A 19,269-nucleotide genomic window follows, 5' to 3' on the forward strand; every position below is an offset into this window, starting at 1 on the left:
GCAACCAACATCAACAGTGAATTAAAAAACAAGGCAAATGATTTCAAGGGGTTTTGCTTGGCTCTCAATTAGTCAATTGACAGAGATCAGTTGTTTATTGAAGGAGTCAATACCTAATTTTAAGTAACTGAAAAATTAGCCTTTATAAATAGTATGCATGGAATAACTTCAGGCAAGAACATTTTCAAAGTTAAGAAAAGACCAATTTGTTACGATCTGAAGTAGAATCTGCTAAGATGTGTTATAACTAATGAGGGTAAAAAATCTAACTTTGTAAATCTCCAAAATCACAAATACCGCTATAGATATTGCTCTCAAACTGCAGTCAAGAATAACTTTAACTCCTGTAGCAACTTAGATGATTATATCCATTAGCACAAAACCCCCTTCTATGTGGAAGCTAGGCAGTTAGCTGGTCTCATTCAAAAGGTAAACAAATTTCCTTTAACATAGGTTTCAAATTTTTGCCTTCAAAAGTTAAAACTTACAAAATGTTAGAACATAAACTTCTCAGGTCATGTCATTTTTCATTAATTAAAACTATACCTCCAATCTAAATTGTCAAACTACTTCTAATGTTTTTTAGAAAGGTACTTAATGGAGCCTCAAACATTGATATGTACTTCTCATTCTTAATAATCCAAGGACTGGGCAAATTTCCTGTATTTTTACAATGGTTTGGAATGAATCCACAGATGATGATTCACCATTAACTATTTTCAACCCACTGTTCACTTTTATTTTTTTTAAGCCATAGATTTTTATTGTTTTAAATAAAACACTTTTTCATAGGAAAAACATCAACACAAATTAACTTACTTTAGTAATTCAAGGATGGCAAGTACAATATCATTAACATAACAGAATCCTGATGCTTCTGATTTCTTAGCATGATGTAATCCTCCAGCCCAGTTAACAGCCATATCAGTTTGTTGTCGGTTTAACTTCACAGCCCCAGCTAACAAACAAGACAGGGGAGACTTTTAAATGTTTAAGATAAAAAATTAGTATAACTAGACAAAAGCCCTAGTGGAAAGAGTATGCCATGCATAAGCAAATAAGCAAGAGTCTAAAACCATAAAAGGATCATTATCAAGGGCACTAACAGTTTCTCCTTAGATAACTATTTTCCTATAGTTGTGATCCGATTAAATAAGAGCACATAGATGGAAAGGAGTAGTGACAATGGTAGCTAAAAGTCTCTAAGTGAAAATGCAACTGAAGTAAAAAACTGAAAATTAAAAAAAAAAAGTTTGAGACATTAAGATCCCAAAACATGGAGGGGGGCTCAGCTAAAGAAAACTGTACTCTGCTAAACACACTTTTTGTTATTAAAATCCGCCACTATTAAAACTTATTCTAAGCAAATAACCCAAAAGATACATACCAAGTTTAAATCAACTTTCAAATTTGACCAAATCAGGACACTTACCAACTGAACCACCAGTTGAAAGCTGACAAAACTCAAAGAGCCCATCAAACACTGGACAGTCCTCTCCGACATTAACTGTGGAAGATGGATTTCATTAATTTCAATTCATTCTGTGAATTAATGAAAGCCTTTTCTTACAAAAACTATTTCCTACAAATAACGTTTGTTTGATGCAATCATAAAACATACACAGCACAGCAGTAATCTAAAGTTTGCAATTTTATCCAAGGCAGTTAAAGTGTTATATGTGAAATACCACCACCAATTCTTAACATGATTATTTGTGGAATATGTCTGCTTTATTAACAAGAAATCAACAGCTATCAAAATATAAAAGGTATTTGGTGTTATTTAATTAAAACATGGGCTTAAATTTTCCAGGCATTTCTCCTTAAATATACGACAGTAAATTAATCAAAATTCTAAAAACTTTAAATAAGTAACTTCAGTTGCTTTATGATTTACATTCTTTAAAACTCCTTAAGTACACAGAACATCCAAAACTTTGAAATCTATTTTAGTGACTACCAAAAAGATGTAACAGTTGGTTCCCTACGTCCATGGTTAGCATTGATCCTGAAAGATGGTAAGAATTAACTAAGCTCATGACAGCCAAGATACAGAAGAAATATTTAAGGCACAAGGAGACAACACATGCAGATATACCACACATCACAACATATTTAGTTCCTTAGTACTGAATGAAAGAGGAACTAAATATGTCGTGATGCATATAACCCATTCTCAGTTTCTCCTCATCCCTTAATTTATATCCTCTTCAAAAAAAGGGTCATTATTTTATGTAGCTTTGCACATCCTTAATTCATTGACACTATAATGAATAAATTTTAGCTTCCTGCTATTCAGATATGATCAGAATCTTAATACAATTCAGTATTATGTAAATTTTAAACCAATCCTGTTAATTCATTTACCTTAGGGCTACCCATGACTTAATCTAAGCCTGAATCCCCACTGAAAAAACAGGGACAAATAATATCTATTTATATTACAGCATTTTATTGAATCAAATGAGATAATCTATGATAGAAATGTACATGAAGTTCTATGAATTTATGAGATGTCTAGCAACTACACTTAATTTAGTATTATTGAAACTGTTCTTTTTTTTAAAAAATCATTACTGAAGTCCATCAATAGAAACATCAATGAGAATGAATTCCAGTATCAAGCTTTAAAAGACACTGTTCCAGTCATTTTAGAATGACATTTTGCATTCCATCTTCAAGCCAACCAATCTCTAATAATAAAATACCTTTTATCTACAAAAGAGAACACTATGTAGAAGAGAATCAAAAGCTCCACTAATACAACAAAGGGAAGTACAAATTATATGTACAATTGTCCCTTGGTATCCACAAGGGAGTGGTTCCAAGACCCTGAGGATACCAAAATCTGGGGATGCTCAAATCCCTTATATAGTATTTGCATACAACCCATGGAACATTCTCCCATGTATTTACATCAGCTCTAGATTACTTACAATACCTGATACAATGTAAGCATGTAGTTGTAAATTCAATGTAAACAGTTGCCTACAGGAGGCAAATTCAGTTTTGTTTTTTGGAACTTTCTGGAATAGTCCAGATTAACTAAAGCACCCAAACAGAAGACAAGAGGCATACACACCAAGCTAAGGCCAAAGTACAATCTTTTTTTTTTTTTAATGCAGGGGAGTGAGGTCTCCCCACCAATATCCATTATCCCAAAGTTAACAAGGAACCAAAACAAAACGCAAAGAAGATCCAGATAGCCCTTTGGCAGTTTGGCAGACCAACAAGCTTCAAGTAGGTTTTTTGTTTTTTTTTTAAGTAGCTTTAGTATTGTTACATGGGCTTTTTAAATCAGTAAATAATTAAAACAATATTTTAGATCAGGAAAATACCTAGATTTGGATAACTAATTACAAGCTTCTAAAAGTACTCATTTATATTTATCATTACTAATATATACTTTTAACATAGAAACATACATCTCTGCATCTGCTTACTATACTCGGACATGTTATCTGGTCTTATTGAACGTAGAAATTTGATGTACTCATCGCTGTGGTATTTTGTCATTTCTTCAGCAGTGGCTTTATGGGGCCTCTGTGAAGAAAAATAAATGTCAGAATTGTGGAATTACAACTGGTAACATCAGGGTTACCAAACACAAAGTATACAATTTCCCCTAACAATACTCTCAAAAGAACTAGGTCTGCCAGAACAAAATAGATAAATTCCAAAGCAAATCCAAATTTATACATGTGTGTTTTAGAAAATAGAAATCAAATCCAAAGATAATTCACATTCCTTTAAAAAGGATTAGGCAGGCCTAACACCAACTATGAATTAATCACTCCTTTTATTTTAGTGGAAATAGGTCAACCCTTCTAAAGACTAATCCACGTTCATAAACTCTACTTTCTCTTATTTTCTATCACAAACCTCCTGCTCTATATCCAGTAATTTCATCAATGACCAAAAAGCTTCAGGAAGGATAAGTGAGACTCATTCAGGTAGAATGAGATTCATTCTCTATTAGTTCATGATCTCTCTTCCTTTTCCTCTGACTATCCAAATCATCCTTGTTCCTAGGATCGTTTCATTTATGACACACTTCTGCCACAAGGCTTCCTAACTGAAAGTCTTATCCAACTCCTCTTCTCCAAATGTCTATAATCTGAAACAAAGAAGCTCACATATATTACCCAACATTGTTAACTGCTTCAAGTTTTTCTCTTCTCCCCAAGTGGATAAGAATTGTTGCATCTTATATCTGTTTATCTATACTCCCACATCTTCTACAAAATAGACACTTTGCTTGCTCACTAATACAGTGTTCCTATACGCCAACAAATATTGGTAGGATTAATTTTCTGCATAATTCTTTTTTAACAGTCCCAGGTCAACTCTTCAGCAGCAGACAGGTCAATAATTATCATAACAAAAATATTTAGTATGTTAAATTGAGTTGGTCTCCAGTTATGTGAAAACCTGGGGAAGGGAAACTGTTTTTTAAAATGGTTGAAGGAATAGGGGAAAAAAAAGAGGCCACAGCTCCCACACTCTCAAGTTTTCTCTGAAGAATAAAACAAAAAGAGGAGTTTCTGTTTTCTTCCACACCTTTTCATCTGCTAAATGCCCTCCAACTTTGAAAACAAAGTTTCAAAGTAGTGGTTTAAACAAACAAACAAACAAACAGTGAATATTTACCGAAAGGTATACTCACATATATTTCCATTTTTCTATACAAGCCATAATTTAGCAGCAAGTTATGGGTCATGCGGATCCTATGAGGTTTCATGGGATGACCCTGTCCGTAATAATAATTTCCAATATCACCTAAAAGAGGAAAGAGACAAAATGAACAATACAGACAAGAGAATCTTCATGAACTATTAAAATTTATGTGTCCACCAATTAGACGACATTTATCACCTAAATAAGCTTTATTTGAAATCTTAAATAATAATTTTAGATTTTTCAACTTTCAAACTGTATTAGAAAACCAAGATCCTATGCACACTTTTACATACTGATGACTCCATCAATACATTATGTTTGTTCAAAGATTAAGGCAAGCAAGCTTTTCTGATTTTTAGTTTACTGAACTTTCTTATTTAGGATTAGCCCAAATAAAATACTCTTTACTCACTTACAAAAGTTTTTGTTCCTTAGAGTGATACCTGCTTTTAGTATTTACTGGCAAATTTAGATGCTTAAGGTACATTCTCTGAGTTTCACCAATATGACTTAAAAATTTTATAGCAAATATTGCTTCTTGGATGATTCTCTGGTGTGCCAAAAATCCTTTACAGTTGGTATTATCGCGGCTACAATGTTTTATATATCCATATCACAGTCAATAAAAATTTTGGTAACTGAAATTTGGATCCTAAATAAAGTTTTGCTATGATGACATATTTATTACATTTTTCAAGGTAATAAGCATATTTTTTCTCATTCTTCACAATTAAAAAGTTATAATTCCTAACCTATCTTTTTACGATATATATTACATCCCAAGGCCTTAAAACTGACACATAAGATTTACTTTAAATAAAATAACACCAGGGCTACCCTGGTGGCGCAGTGGTTGAGAGTCCGCCTGCTGATGCAGGCAGGTTCGTGCCCCAGTCCGGGAAGATCCCACATGCCGCGGAGCAGCTGGGCCCATGAGCCATGGCTGATAAGCCTGTGCGTCTGGAGCCTGTGCTCCGCAACGGGAGAGGCCCGCGTACCGCAAAAAAATAAATAAATAAACAAAATAAAAACACCAAAATCCCAGATTTTTGTCTACCAGATTTCAACAAAATTAATACTTTAAGGTAAAGATCCAGTGTTTCTATAATAAAAAGTGTTAAGGATGCCACTTAAATATATACCATTTTTCTAATGTAATGGGCAATTTTTACAACAGCCTTTATTAGAAATTACCTTCAGTACTAATTCTAGTTTTTAAATAATCAATTCTAAAATTTTGTTAGGATAGCCAAGCTGATTTTAGTGGCTTGAAGTTAATCATTTAAACATGGGTTCATATAATAAAAACTAGGGATAAAAAATGCCATTTACTCCCCTTCTAGATCAAAAAAATCTTTCAAAATCCTGCCTAAATACACACCTTTTTTTGTTTGTTTAATGAAAACTAAGAATTCAAAACCTTTTGCTTCTCTCTTCCATATTTTTGATAACAGTCCAGGATGAACATTCACTTTTATAACATAGCCGTTTCTAATACTACTACTAATTGATTTTGTTGGTACCGCACCTCTAATTTACTTAACTCTTCATTTTCAACACAAGCTCTCTTCTGAAAACAATTCATATATACACATGGTCATTTAAAAGGAAACTTTATGTTTTAAAGGTTTATGTTTTAATTGTTTATGTTTATAAATTATGTTTTAATTTTAAATTTTAACCTTTCTTAATCTGTACCAACAGTAAAGCTAAGACAATACAGACAAGTAGCAAAGCAGAGCTATGGGGACACTCCTCTGCATTTATCACAATTCAGTCTATGAACGCAGGAAACAAACTACCTCCCAAGCTATAAAGCTCCGCTCTACATCGTGGTAGTACACATAAAGTTCCTTGAAAGCAGCCTGGTCTCAATGAATTCTTAGATGTAGAAAGCCCACTAGAGACACGAAGCATCATTGAACTAAGGTTAACGCAAGGAAGGTATTTCTAAGTTATCATCACTACCAAAGGAGATAACGAGAGTAAGAATAAAGAAACTAATCTTCACATAACTTGCATCTGCCCCTGTGTAAGAATTATCAAGATGAAATATCTCTAATATCTACCGTATCTTAAGATCAAATACTCTAGTTATGTACATACTGAGAATCCAGTGAAAAGTAATCACTAATCTAATAATGGGAAAGACCACAATAATCTATAGAAGGGAAAGTACAGTTGCAATTTCTCAGCAAGAGTGCTTGATAAAAAAAGATGTTAGCAATAATTTACATTTATTGACAGCTTACTAGAAGGCACTATTCTAAGCACTTCATGTGTATTATCTGTTAATCTTCTCAACAACCCTATAATGTAGGTATTATTACTACTTTCCTATTTTATAATAGTGAAGATGGATGAGATGCAGACAGGTCAGGTGATATTGTCAAAGTCACAACAGCTAGCAATAGAGGAGCTAGATTCAAACTCAGGCAAGGCAACTCTGCCAACCTTCTTAAGTAGTAGCTACTGGGAAAGCAACGACACTTATAGAACCTAGAAAGAAATGGTAGGGGGAAGCCTGACAAGAAAAGGACATAATACAGAATACAAACATTTTAATAAAGACTTAAGATCTTTGTTGGGCTTCCCTGGTGGCACAGTGGTTAAGAATCCGCCTGCCAATGCAGGGCACACGGGTTCGATCCCTGGTCCGGGAAGATCCCACATGCCGCGCAACAACCAAGCCCATGCGCCACAACTACTAAGCCTGCATGTCCCAACTACCAAGCCTGCGTGCCACAACTACTGAAGCCTGTGCACCTAGAGCCTATGCTCTTTAACAAGAGAAGCCACTGCAATGAGAAGCCCGCGTGCACACTGCAAGGAAGAGTAGCCCCCCGTCTCTGCAACTAGAGAAAGTCCGCGTGCAGCAACAAAGACCCAATGCAGACAAAAATTAATTTTTTTAAAAAAAAGAATATGCACACTACTTAAATGACACATGTCCACAAGGGCAGCCAAGCTACAGATAACTGCTATTTGGCTTATGAAGAATTCTTCTAAAATGTAAGGGGGGTCTAAAAGAACCATCCCCAACTTTTTTCCTGCTTAATCCCCTATCACAAAATTCTCTACGTGGGTGCTCTGCAGCCATCTACTTTTTCATAAAGATAAAATATGGCTTTTCTTAGTTTTAAAAACCTATGGATTTCATTCATCTGATTTAAATAGTCAGTAATGTAATTTGGGCATTTAAAATGTTACCCAAAATAGTTTAAAATGCTTTACCAATGAAATAAGCATCCAGGAAAATTAGCTCTAAGTGGCTCCTTGAATACAACAAACTTTGTCAATGTGAAGTAATTACCAAAAAGATTTAGTTATCTGCAAAATTTTCAAAGCTGCTCACTCTTCAAGAAGCTATCAGAAGAGAAGTGGTTACTAAGGTCTACAATCTCTTTTATCTAAAGTCCTCTAAAGTCCTTGAGACTAGATACATTTCAGACTTTTTCAGATTTTATAAATGTAAAATGATAAATCTGCCAGATATTATGTGATAGCCTGGAGACTGGGCAGCCTTCTGTTAATTAATATTTCTGCAGCAAAAATGTATGAATATTCAGAATAAGAGGAATAAAGATGATAAACATTAATTCAGGTTAAGCTTTTGATTCCAAATGAGTTACAAAAATTTCTTTTCACCTTTCAGATAATTTTGGACTTCAGGACTATGAAATATAAAATATACCCCTGAAGAAAAGCTGACTAAAAAATGATTCAGGAAAAAACAGAGAGCTACTGTATTATTTTTGTCTTCCAGACTAGTTAGTCCACTAGCGGCTTTAACACACTGGCCACTTCTTGAAACATTCACTCTTGGCTTCCACAATACCACGTTCCTGGACTTTACTACCACCCCACAGCCACTCCTCCACCAACCTTGAAATATCAGGGGTTTCTCAAGTTCACTCATTCACTGAACAGACCAAGAACCTACTGTGTGCCAGGCAGGTGCTTGGGTATGTCAGTGAATCAAGAGTGCTGCCCTAAATCCTCTTCTCTCAGGAATAAGCCACCTAACTGCTCAATTCAGAAATTTAGGAGCCATCCTTTATTCAGTCATCACAAAGCCCCAACTCCATTTCCAATCCATCAACAAGTTCTATAGGTTTTACTCCCAAAACCTCTCTTAAATATGTCCATGTCTATCAGTTGCAATTATTGTCTTGTACGTGGACCAATATATACTCAATTCTTGCTTTCAGTGTTCACATTCTATTACGCTTTACCATTCTTTCTCCACTTTCCAGAGTTCTCTCTACTTAAGAAACCTTCAATGGCTTTCTGCTTCCTGAATATTCAAGTCCAAATCTCTTACCACAAAGTCTTGTGTGGTCTGGCCCTTTACTACTTGGCCTGGCACCCTACAGTTCCCCCATGTCTTCCTCTTGGCTTCCTTTCTGTTAAGTGTACTAGGTTCTTTCTAACTACCCAGGCTTTGAAGTTTGCAGTGTCTTATGTAGGAAAACTCTTTTAAGGAGGCTGGCCCATTCTGTGCCTTCAGGCCCTCCCTTGCCCGATTTACCCTACAAAGGTCCCCTCTCTTACTATCTAACAGTCTTATTTTTTTTCTCCTTAAAGACATTTTTTAAAAATTTTTTAGATTTTTATTTTACATTGGAGTATAGTTGATTCACAACGCTGTGTTAGTTTCAAATGTACAGCAAAGTGATTCAGTTATACATATATCTATTCTTTTTCAGATTCTTTTCTCACATAGGTTATTACACAGTACTGAGCAGAGTTCCCTGGGCTATACAGTATTATACAGATTAACTATTTTATATATAGTAGTGTGTATATGTTAATCCCAAATTCCTAATTTACCCCTCCCTCCCACCTTTCCCCTTTGGTAATAACCATAAATTTGTTTCCTAAGTCTGTGAGTCTTGTTTCTGTTTTGTAAGTTCATTTGCATCATTTTTTTAGGTTCCACATATAGTAAGTTCATTTGCATCATTTTTTTAGGTTCCACGTATAAATGATATCATATGATATTTGCCTTTCTCTGTCTGACTTACTTTACTTCGTATGATAATCTCTAAGTCCATCCACGTGGCTGCAAATGGCATTATTTCATTCTTTGTTATGGTTGAGTAATAGTCCATTGTATGTATGCACCACACCTTTATCCATTCCTCTGTCGCTGGAAATCTAGGTTGCTTCCATGTCTTGGCTGTTGTAAACAGTGCTGCAATGAACATTGGGGTGCATGTATCCTTTTTTTTTTTTTAAATCAATTTATTTATTTAATTTTGGCTGCATTGGGTCTTTGTTGCTGCACACGGGCTTTCTCTAGTTGCGGTGAGCGGGAGCTACTCTTTGTTGTGGTGCGCGGGCTTCTCAATGAGGTGGCTTCTCTTGTTGCGGAGCATGGACTCTAGGCGTGCGGGCTTCAGTAGTTGTGGCGCACAAGCTTAGTTGCTCCGCGGCACGTGGGATCTTTCCAGACCAGGGCTCGAACCTGTGACCCCTGCATTGGCAGGCAGATTCTTAACCACTGTGCCATCAGGGAAGTTCTGGGGTGCATGTATCTTTTTGAATTAGAGTTATCTCCAGATATATGACCAGGAGTGGGATTGCTGGATCATATGGTAGCTCTATTTTCAGTTTTTTAAGGAACCTCCACACTGTTCTCCATAGAGGCTGTATCAATTACACCTCCGCCAACAGCATAGGAGGGTTCCCTTTTTTCCACACCCTTTCCAGCATTTACTTCTAATATGGTCTTATATTTTCTTCTTAGGACTTCAATCTTTTCTCTACCTGGCACAAAGTAGGGACTTTAAGCCCATTTGATATTTCTGAACCCAAAGCTGACTTCACCCTTACACTTGAACTTTTAAATCTTATCTCATCCATGTTTCAGTGCTGTTATTATTCCCTAAGAGATAACTACACTCCCTCCTCAATTCCAACTGTTTCCTTTAAGGATTTGTCAACACAAGCATTTAAAATTTTTGTTAATGGAAAGACATAATTACTAATACTTTTTTTTTTTTTTTGGTAGCAGAGAAACCTTTTTTTTTTCTGTAGCCGTGGCAATAGTTCCACTCTTGGGTCACCAAAGGAAAAAAGAAAAATGTTTTAGGTACCAGATGTTGATCTCGCCTTGGACATTAAAACTAGACAATGTAGAAAAGGATTAAGTGGTGGACTGAGTCAAACAGAGATACGAATCTATTTTCATGGGGAAAATAAATAAAACGCCACTTATCCTACCTGTCTGTAACTAGAGTGGGTGTAAGAATTAGAGAGAATATTATATGAAAGTGCTCCAGCTATAAAAATATAAGGTGTTAATCATTTATTCATCAATAATGTAAAAAATGTTTGTTTGTTTATTTATTTATATTTAGGCTGGTGAAAGTATAGACATCAGCAAAACAGATTCTGTCCTCATAAAGTTTATATTCTAGTGGGAAGAGAGACAAAAATTAGGTGGTATAATTGATAGGGAGAAAAGCAGTAACAGGGATTAAGGTAATAGGGAAAAGCTTCTCTGAAAAGGTGAAATCTGAAGGAAGTAAATGGTAAAAAAATATCTGGGGGAACAGAACCCAAGTATATGAAAATCTCAGTCTTATGTTCTACTATGTTTAAATTAATGATGTGCAATTAAAACCATTGGTATTTGTGAACTGCTGCTATAATTCATTCAGCACCCTGATTTGCCTCCAAAGAAAAGGTTACCTATTTTATGGATAATAACGATTTATACTATAGCTAAGAACCCATGCAATTACGTTAAGGACTACCTAACAAAAGGCTTTGGCATCACTGTTATAAGTAAACATCTAAGGAAATCTGTCAAGTTGGCTGCCAAGCAGAATTCTTATAATGTGCTACAGTAAACTAGGAGTATATTGGGAGACATGATCTTGGTAACTCTTTGTACAGTGTTGAGTGCTTTTCTCTGAACCACCTGTCTCCAAATAGTTTGATGTGTCCTATCAGAGAAGGGAAAAATATAACACAGAGCAATGCATGTAATCATATAAATTATGTATATATACAACCCTATCATATTGTATATACAGTAGAAGACACTAAATGTAATTGGCCTCAAGCTTAAAAGAAAGTACACTTAACATTTCTAGATAAAGTATAATAATGTATTTAATCAGAGCCTAACAAAGCTTGGTTTGCTAATTACATTTAAGTACAGAATCACATCATTTTATTTTTTTCTCTTTCGGCTGCTCTGTGTGGTGTGTGTGATCTCAGTTCCCCGATCAGGGATAGAACCCGTGCCCCCTGCAGTGGAAGCTCAGAGCCCTAACCACCACATTGCCAGGGAATCCCCGGAAGTCGCATTATTTTAAAGCCAGAAGGGATCTAACTATATCGTTTACAGATTATTGACAATCTTGCAGTATATACTAGAAGTTCAAGATTTAGATATACGTTTTCGGAAATGAGTCATGAGTCAATAGCTGCAATAAGAGAAGTAAAAACTTCTCTTACTTGTCCTCAAAGGTTTAAGAATACTTTATCCATCAGTGCCTGAAGGTTCACTTGAAACCATCATTCCATGGGCTTCCCCGGTGGCGCAGTGGTTGAGAGTCCGCCTGCCGATGCAGGGGACGCGGGTTCGTGCCCCGGTCCGGGAGGATCCCACATGCCGCGGAGCGGCTGGGCCCGTGAGCCATAGCCGCTGGGCCTGCGCGTCCAGAGCCTGTGCTCCGCAACGGGAGAGGCCACAACGGTGAGAGGCCCGCGTACCGCAAAAAAAAAAAAAAAAAAAAAAAAAAAAAAAAAAAAGAAGAAACCATCATTCCAGTGATCTAAAGGGTATGATATTGAAGACTGTAATGTGTACGGAGAAAAGAACATATGTCTTTTAGAAGCCCCTTTCATTTGCTAGACATTCTCTCTGTGTCACCAAGAGTAGTCCTAATGGTCCCAGTAAGCCTAAAGGTAGGATTCCTATGGTTACAGAATTTGCTACTTCACTCCTTTCCTCTTTATCTTTCTTCCTTCTACTTCCTTTACTAACAAGTTAAAACCAGCTATTCTAGTCTAATAGATTAAGGCCCTATTATTATTGACATCACACACTCCAAATCCAATCCATGTTGTGTATCTTAGAGTTAGTTCCCTGTGCACAAGCTGCTTTACTTGCATCCTCTTTCCTCACAATTAAAAAAAGAAAAAACTACTATCGCTACCTCTATAAGCTGACAAAATAGGGTTTTTCCGGTGATGAAAATGTAAGCTTTGGAATTAACTATGCACAGCTTAAAATACTATCACATACAAAGAATTAGCATAATAATACCCCTTCAATTTAATAACCTCTGCAAAATATTTTATTAGCCCCACGCCTATGAAAAGAACTCAAAGCATATTCCAAATGTAAGCAACTACAAATTCCATTCTAAAAATTAGTCAAGGAAGAGCCACAGACAAAAGACAGATAACCTAACCAGAGATACCCAAACATTCAGTTATACACCTGCTGTTGGCCATCAGATAATGCCGTTGTATGGTCCACTATAAAGTACTTAAGTCACAATCAAAGATTACTCTTCCTATCAAGTCTGCATCCCGCCTTTGGGACCAGTACTTGCTCCCATTTCCTCAACAAAGGCTCATCATAAACGGGCCCAGGAACAAATAACTGATAAAACTGCAACTTAAGTGTACCTCCTGGTTCTACGGTTCAAGCCTGGTGACAAGAAGTTTCAAGCAGCTTACTTCATCAGAGCCTATCACTGTCAACAGCAACTAACAGCTCCAGGAAGAGCCTTAGCACCAGTTACCCCAAACTTTTAAAACCTTTCTTCTCTACCCAAAGCCCTGACAACAACAATCTCTAAACCTTAGAGAAACAATGTTGTTTTAAAAATTAACTTACATATAGTTATTTACTTTCCAATTTGGTCATGGAATGCAAGACCAGACCAGTGACCCAAAATATGCGTGAATTCTTAAAGAATTAACTTTAAGAAACGTTAATAATTCACGTTAAAATTAAAATGTACTCCCATCTCCACCCCCCCATGATGGTATAATTTCAAATCAATTTGTATCACACATACATGCAGTTCTCTCAAAAAATATTTTAAAAACATGGCTGTGACTACTTAGCACTAGCTACCAAATATCAAACAATTTAGATTTCTTCTGTAAGATTTTAGATTTTTCCACAAATGACACAAGTGGTTATTTTATATAAAGAGGCATTAAAATGATTCATCCTTGCTAACTGGAGAGATATAATATGGCCATTTTAAAATTAAAGTCAGATTTATTCTGACCTAGTCCTGTAACATCTTTCCACCGCTCTAAGATTTTACGATTTACAATACATTGAATGTAGTAAACAGCTTCCAAAATTTGTATCGCTTCTCACAAATCAGATGGACTTTCAGGTCTCTGAACCTAGCTTCTTTGTTAAATTTTAGAATTTCTTCTCTGGAGAGTAACCTACTAGGCACTATTTACCAAGTTAACGTCTTTGTGCAAAAACAGTAACGGCTCCTTTCATTGTATTTTGACTGGCCCAAGAAACAGGATTCAAGAAGACTTACTGCTCAAATTGCAAATGAGAAGAACCCCTAAAATTAAATTATCTTACTTTTATAATTTACTGTTCCACGAGTTCAAGCTTTTCTGATTATTTAGCACTTTCTGCACTGCTCCTCAAAGTTTTCCTGCACCAGGACTCCCATCGCCTAGAAACAGCCTTCGCAAAGCCAAATGCCAATGCTATCTGTCCCACACCTCCAAAGCACGGTATTTCCTGATCGAACAAAGCAACAAAGAAGTGGGTGGTAACCACCTCTCAGAGAGGCAAGCCAGGACCTATCGAGCCTGATCGACAACACAAGCAGCAACAGCTCTACGATGCCCTCCCACCGTCTTATTTCCCGTGAAGCCTGACTACCTCAAACTCGAAAACCCTCATTTTTATTGAGGAAGTGAAGCCTTTTCATTTGAAAGCTGAGAAAGTGGCGCTCAAAGCACCCGGCAAACAAAGGAGAGGGATGGAGCCCACGCAAAACAGGGGTGTGAGCGCGCCTCAAGGCCCACGTGAGCCCCCACCCTCAAGGGGTACTCTCCAGCACCCACCCGGGTCGAGGGGTCCGGGGAGAGGCCGGCAGCAGAGAAAGGAGAAGACGCTCGGGCCAGCCGGGGACAGAGGGGAGCGGAGGAGGGGAGAGGAGGAATGGGGGCTCGAGGGGCGGAGCTCTCGAGGCCGTGGGGCTTTGTGTGGAGTCTGGGCCGGGGTAGCTGTTTTGACCCGGGGGGAGAAATCGGGTGCAGGCGGCCGGAGCAGGGGACCCCAAACCTCCCTCCCACGGAGAGGCGGAGGGGAGAGACGCGAGGGAGGGCCGTCTGCTTCGCACCAGCACGAAGCCAGGGTAGGCCGGCGGCGGACGACACTGCGGGAAGGAGAGGGGCCGGACGGAAAAGTGGGGCGTCCACTTAGCTCCCCGCGGAGGCTGCCAGACAGTGTCGGGTCGCGAATGGGTTAAGATGCGGCCAAACGTCGGTCCCTCCTCCTGACCCCTCAGCACCGGCGACCACTCGCGACGGCTGCCGCAGAGCCAGGTGCGGCTCCGGGCCCGGCGCCGCAGCCCTGCCCGCCCACCCACCCGCCGGCCGGCCTGCCTCTCACCATCGTAGTAGTAGCAGACTTTCTTCTTGCCGCCTCCCTGACTGTACGCCATGGGCTCCCCGGCCACCGCCGCCTCCGGCTCCTCCTCTGGCTGCTTCTGCTGCTGCTGCCGCCGCGGCTCGGCGGGGAGAGAAGAGGGCTGGGGCGAAGGTGGGGGGGGGGTTGCAGTGCCGCGGGGAAAGGCAGGCCGGAGGGCCGGAGGGAAGAGAGGAGGGGAGTGCCGGGAGGGCTCGGTACCGCCCGGCCGAGTGGCCGAGAGCGCGGACCGGGGGGTGGCAGCGGCGCCAACTCGCGACACTGGGGAGGGGGAGGGGGCAGCCAAACCACCTCCGGAGGCCGAGGGGAGGTGGGGCGCGTCCACTGTGACTCCACGGGGGAGGAGGGGGCACGACTAGAGAAAGAGGCTTCTTCATTTCTGGGGAAGGAGGCCTTCCAATGATGAACAACTTGCGCAGGGCGGGTACAAATACAGTCGGAAAACTATTTTTAAAAAGAGTCAGGCTTTCGCTCCGTAAGTAAAGAGAGCATGGAGCCAGGTGAACGCTCCACCCCTTCGGATCTTCGCACAGTGGTTGCGCCTATCTTGAGCCTGCGCAGTCGGCGCCTCCCCAACCGTAGCCGGGGCCGCCTAGACCCCCTCCGCGAAGTCCCACGCCGCTCCCCTCCCCCACTGTGGCTAAGCTCCCGCCCGGGCGGACCACGTGCTCCGAGCCGGGCGGGGAGAGACCACTCGCCCACCCATTCGACCGCATGGAACCCGCTGAGCTGCAGCCCACGACCCCTATACTGGGTCGTCGTGGATTTCATTTATTTTTTCATTTTCTGCTGATAATTGCTCGGAGGTTCTGACCTGTTAAGGGGACCTACTGCAGACATTAAGGAATACCTGGGTTCGAATGGGCATTTATGGAATGCATTTATGTGTTGGATAGGGTTCTGAGTGTTTGCATTAATGATGTATTTCATTGATACCTATTTGTAATAGATAACCTGTTAACTCAGTTAAAACTCCCAACAACGCTGGGATGTAAGTATTACTTCTAGTTCTTCTTTATAAATGGGGAGATTAAGGAACTTGATCCTCTCAAATGTTGATGGTCTGGAGTTTGATTTCAGTCTTTCTCCAAAATCCACACACCCTAGCTACTCCATTATGACTGCTTCTGATAGCTGGGCACTGAAAGATTGGTGCAGAAGTTCACAGAAAGGACTTTCAAAACTCTTGGAAGTTATAAATACCTTTGTCCCTGTGTTCAACAAGTCAACAAACATTGAGCACCTACCTACTCTAAGCCAGCCACCTTGCAGGTGACTGGGGGGAGGCAGAGGCTGACAGTCTGCTACACAGAACTCTTATTCCCCTATACCATTTGCCAGTTACAGTTTTCCCAAAATACACACTCTCCCTCACCCCCATTAAAAAAACAAACAAAAAAAAAGGCCTTATTGAAGCAGGAATTATTCAGAGCCACTACCAAAAATATCCTCTTTATTTTGCTATTTGACTTCAGAATCCCCAAGTAGTTCATACTTAAAGCAGCAATTTTCCTGGACCTCAATCCCAAGAAATTTAGAAAAAGTCCAGGGTAGCCTCCATCGCCCTCTACCCAAGTCTGTATTTTTAGCAAGCACCCCAGGTAACTGATGCAGTTGGTACAGGAACCAGAGTGAGAAACTTTGACTCAGAGGTAAAAATTGCATGGTATTGACCTTAAAAGTTTTACTCTATCAAGTCCAAAATCAACTTGCTGCATTCTGAGAACAGAATAAGTTAATTTAGTAGAAACTAATGTTCTTCTCAGAGCCAGCATAGTGGAATCTGAAGTGAGACTTTGTTTTCTTCTGTAACACTTCCCTGACTACTTCTTCCCCACCCCGGAGTCTGTTTTTTCAGCCCCTCACTGCCTGGATGTGACTTGTACCCCTCTAGCTCCACAGTCACCATGTTGCAGTTGCCTGTAACTTCTCTGAACTTCTCATTAGAACAGAGCGTTATGAGAGGAGCGACTGTGTCTGTCTTCCATATAAGTATATGTGTATGCCTATGACTTGGGGCAAGTCACTCGATTGTCTGAATTGCCTTATCTGTAAAATGGGGCAGTATTACTTGGAGAGTAATTCCTCATGTGAATATAGAGTACCTCAAATAAGAAAATTAATACAGAATAGTTTTTAAACAATAAAGAACTATGTGAATATAAGGGATTGTTAGGATTATTGTTATAGTACTAGTAATAATTATTATTGTTGGCATCCACAGCACCTAGCCTTGAACATGTGAAAAGAGCCCGGACATATATTTATATATTTTGACTGGTTGAGGAACTTGTTATATTAATTATCATTTAATAATTTTATTTATTTATTTTTAGTTTTTTAATTGAAATATAGTTGATTTACAATGTTATGTTAGCTTCTGGTGTACAGCAAAGTGATTCAGTTTTATATATATATGTATACTTTTTAAAGTATAAATGTGTACCTTTTTATATTCTTTTCCATTACGGCTATTACAGGATATTGAATATAGTTCCCTGTGCTATACAGTAGGACCTTGTTGTTTATTTTATATAAAGTAGCTTGTATCTGCTAATTCCAAACTCCTAAATTATCCTTCCCCCATCCCCTTTCCCCTTTAGTAACCATAACTTTGTTATGTCTGTGAATCTGTTTCTGTTCTGTAAATAAGTCATTTATATCATATTTTAGATTCCACATATAAGTGATATCATATGGTACTTGTCCTTCTCTTTTGATTTACTTCACTTGGTACGATAATCTCTAGGTCCATCCATGTTGCTGCAAATAGCATTATTTCACTCTTTCTTATGGCTGAGTAATATTCCGTTGTGTAATAAAAACAAAAAACTTAAAAAACTTTTTAAAGATGGCCATTCTGACCAGTGCGAGGTGATGCCTCATTGTAGTTTTGATTTGCATTTCTCTGATAGTTAACGATGTTGAGCATCTTTTCATGTGCCTATTGCCCATCTGTATGTCTTTAGAGAAATGTTTATTTAGGTCTTCTGCCCATTTTCTGACTGGGTTGTTTAGTTTTTTGTTCCATTTTTGGTTAGTTTTTAGTTTTTTGTTATTGAGTTGTATGAGCTGTTTGTATATTTTGGAAATTAAGCCCTTGTTGGTTGCATCGTTTGCAAATATTTTCTCCCAGTCCGTATGTTGTCTTTTCGTTTGGTTTGTTTCCTTTGCTCTGCAAAAGCATATAAGTTTAATTAGATCCCATTTGTTTATTTTTGCTTTTATTTCTGTTGCCTTGGGAGACTAACCTAAGAAAACACTGCTACAATTTATGTCACAGAATGTTTTGCCTGTGTTCTCTTCTAGGAGTTTTATAGTATCATATCTTATATTTAAGGCTTTAAGCCATTTGAGTTTATTTTTGTGTATGGTGTGAGGGAGTGTTCTAACTTCCTTGATTTATATGTGGCTGTCGAGCTTTCCCAACACCACTTGCTGAAGAGACTGTCTTTTCTCCATTTTATATTCTTGCCTCCTTTGTCAAAGATTACTCAACTGTAGGTGTGTGAGTTTATTTCTGGGATCTCTGTTCTGTTCCATGGATGCATATGTCTGTTTTAGTGCCAATACCATGCTGTTTTGATTACTGTAGATTTGTAGTATTGTCTGAAGTCTGGGATGGTTATGCCTCCAGCTTTATATTCTTTTTCCTCAGGATTACTTTGGCAATTCTAGGGGTTTTTTTGGTTTTTTGATTCTATATAAATTTTAGTATTATTTGTTCTAGTTCTGTGAAAAATGTCATGGGTAATTTGATAGAGATTGCATTAAATCTGTAGATTGCTTTGCATAGTATGGCCATTTTAACAATATAAATTCTTCCAATTAATGGCGCTCCTATGGAAGACCTGGGCTAGGTCCTGTGTAACCCCCCACACCCTGATTGCAGCTCAGACCACACTCCTCCCCTGCAGGCT

The 19,269-nt window shown here is 38.6% G+C and overlaps 1 protein-coding gene across 1 annotated transcript in view; it reads right to left on the reverse strand.

Moving 5' to 3' along the window:
• The window catches only part of HDAC2 (histone deacetylase 2), a 31,453-nt gene extending 15,852 nt beyond the window's left edge, over positions 1-15,601 (reverse strand). Inside the window, exons 1-5 of the mRNA XM_082669024.1 lie at positions 15,314-15,601; positions 4,667-4,779; positions 3,426-3,543; positions 1,433-1,507; positions 820-958 (exon numbers count right to left, since the gene is read on the reverse strand). Of these exons, the coding sequence (XP_082525150.1) occupies positions 820-958; positions 1,433-1,507; positions 3,426-3,543; positions 4,667-4,779; positions 15,314-15,365 (497 nt within the window). The 5' untranslated portion in view covers positions 15,366-15,601. The remainder of the gene's footprint in view (positions 1-819; positions 959-1,432; positions 1,508-3,425; positions 3,544-4,666; positions 4,780-15,313) is intronic.
• Positions 15,602-19,269: the final 3,668 nt, after the last annotated feature.

Source organism: Grampus griseus, assembly GCF_964374135.1.
Source record: "Grampus griseus genome assembly, chromosome: 13".
In the NCBI taxonomy this organism is placed as follows: domain Eukaryota; kingdom Metazoa; phylum Chordata; class Mammalia; order Artiodactyla; family Delphinidae; genus Grampus; species Grampus griseus.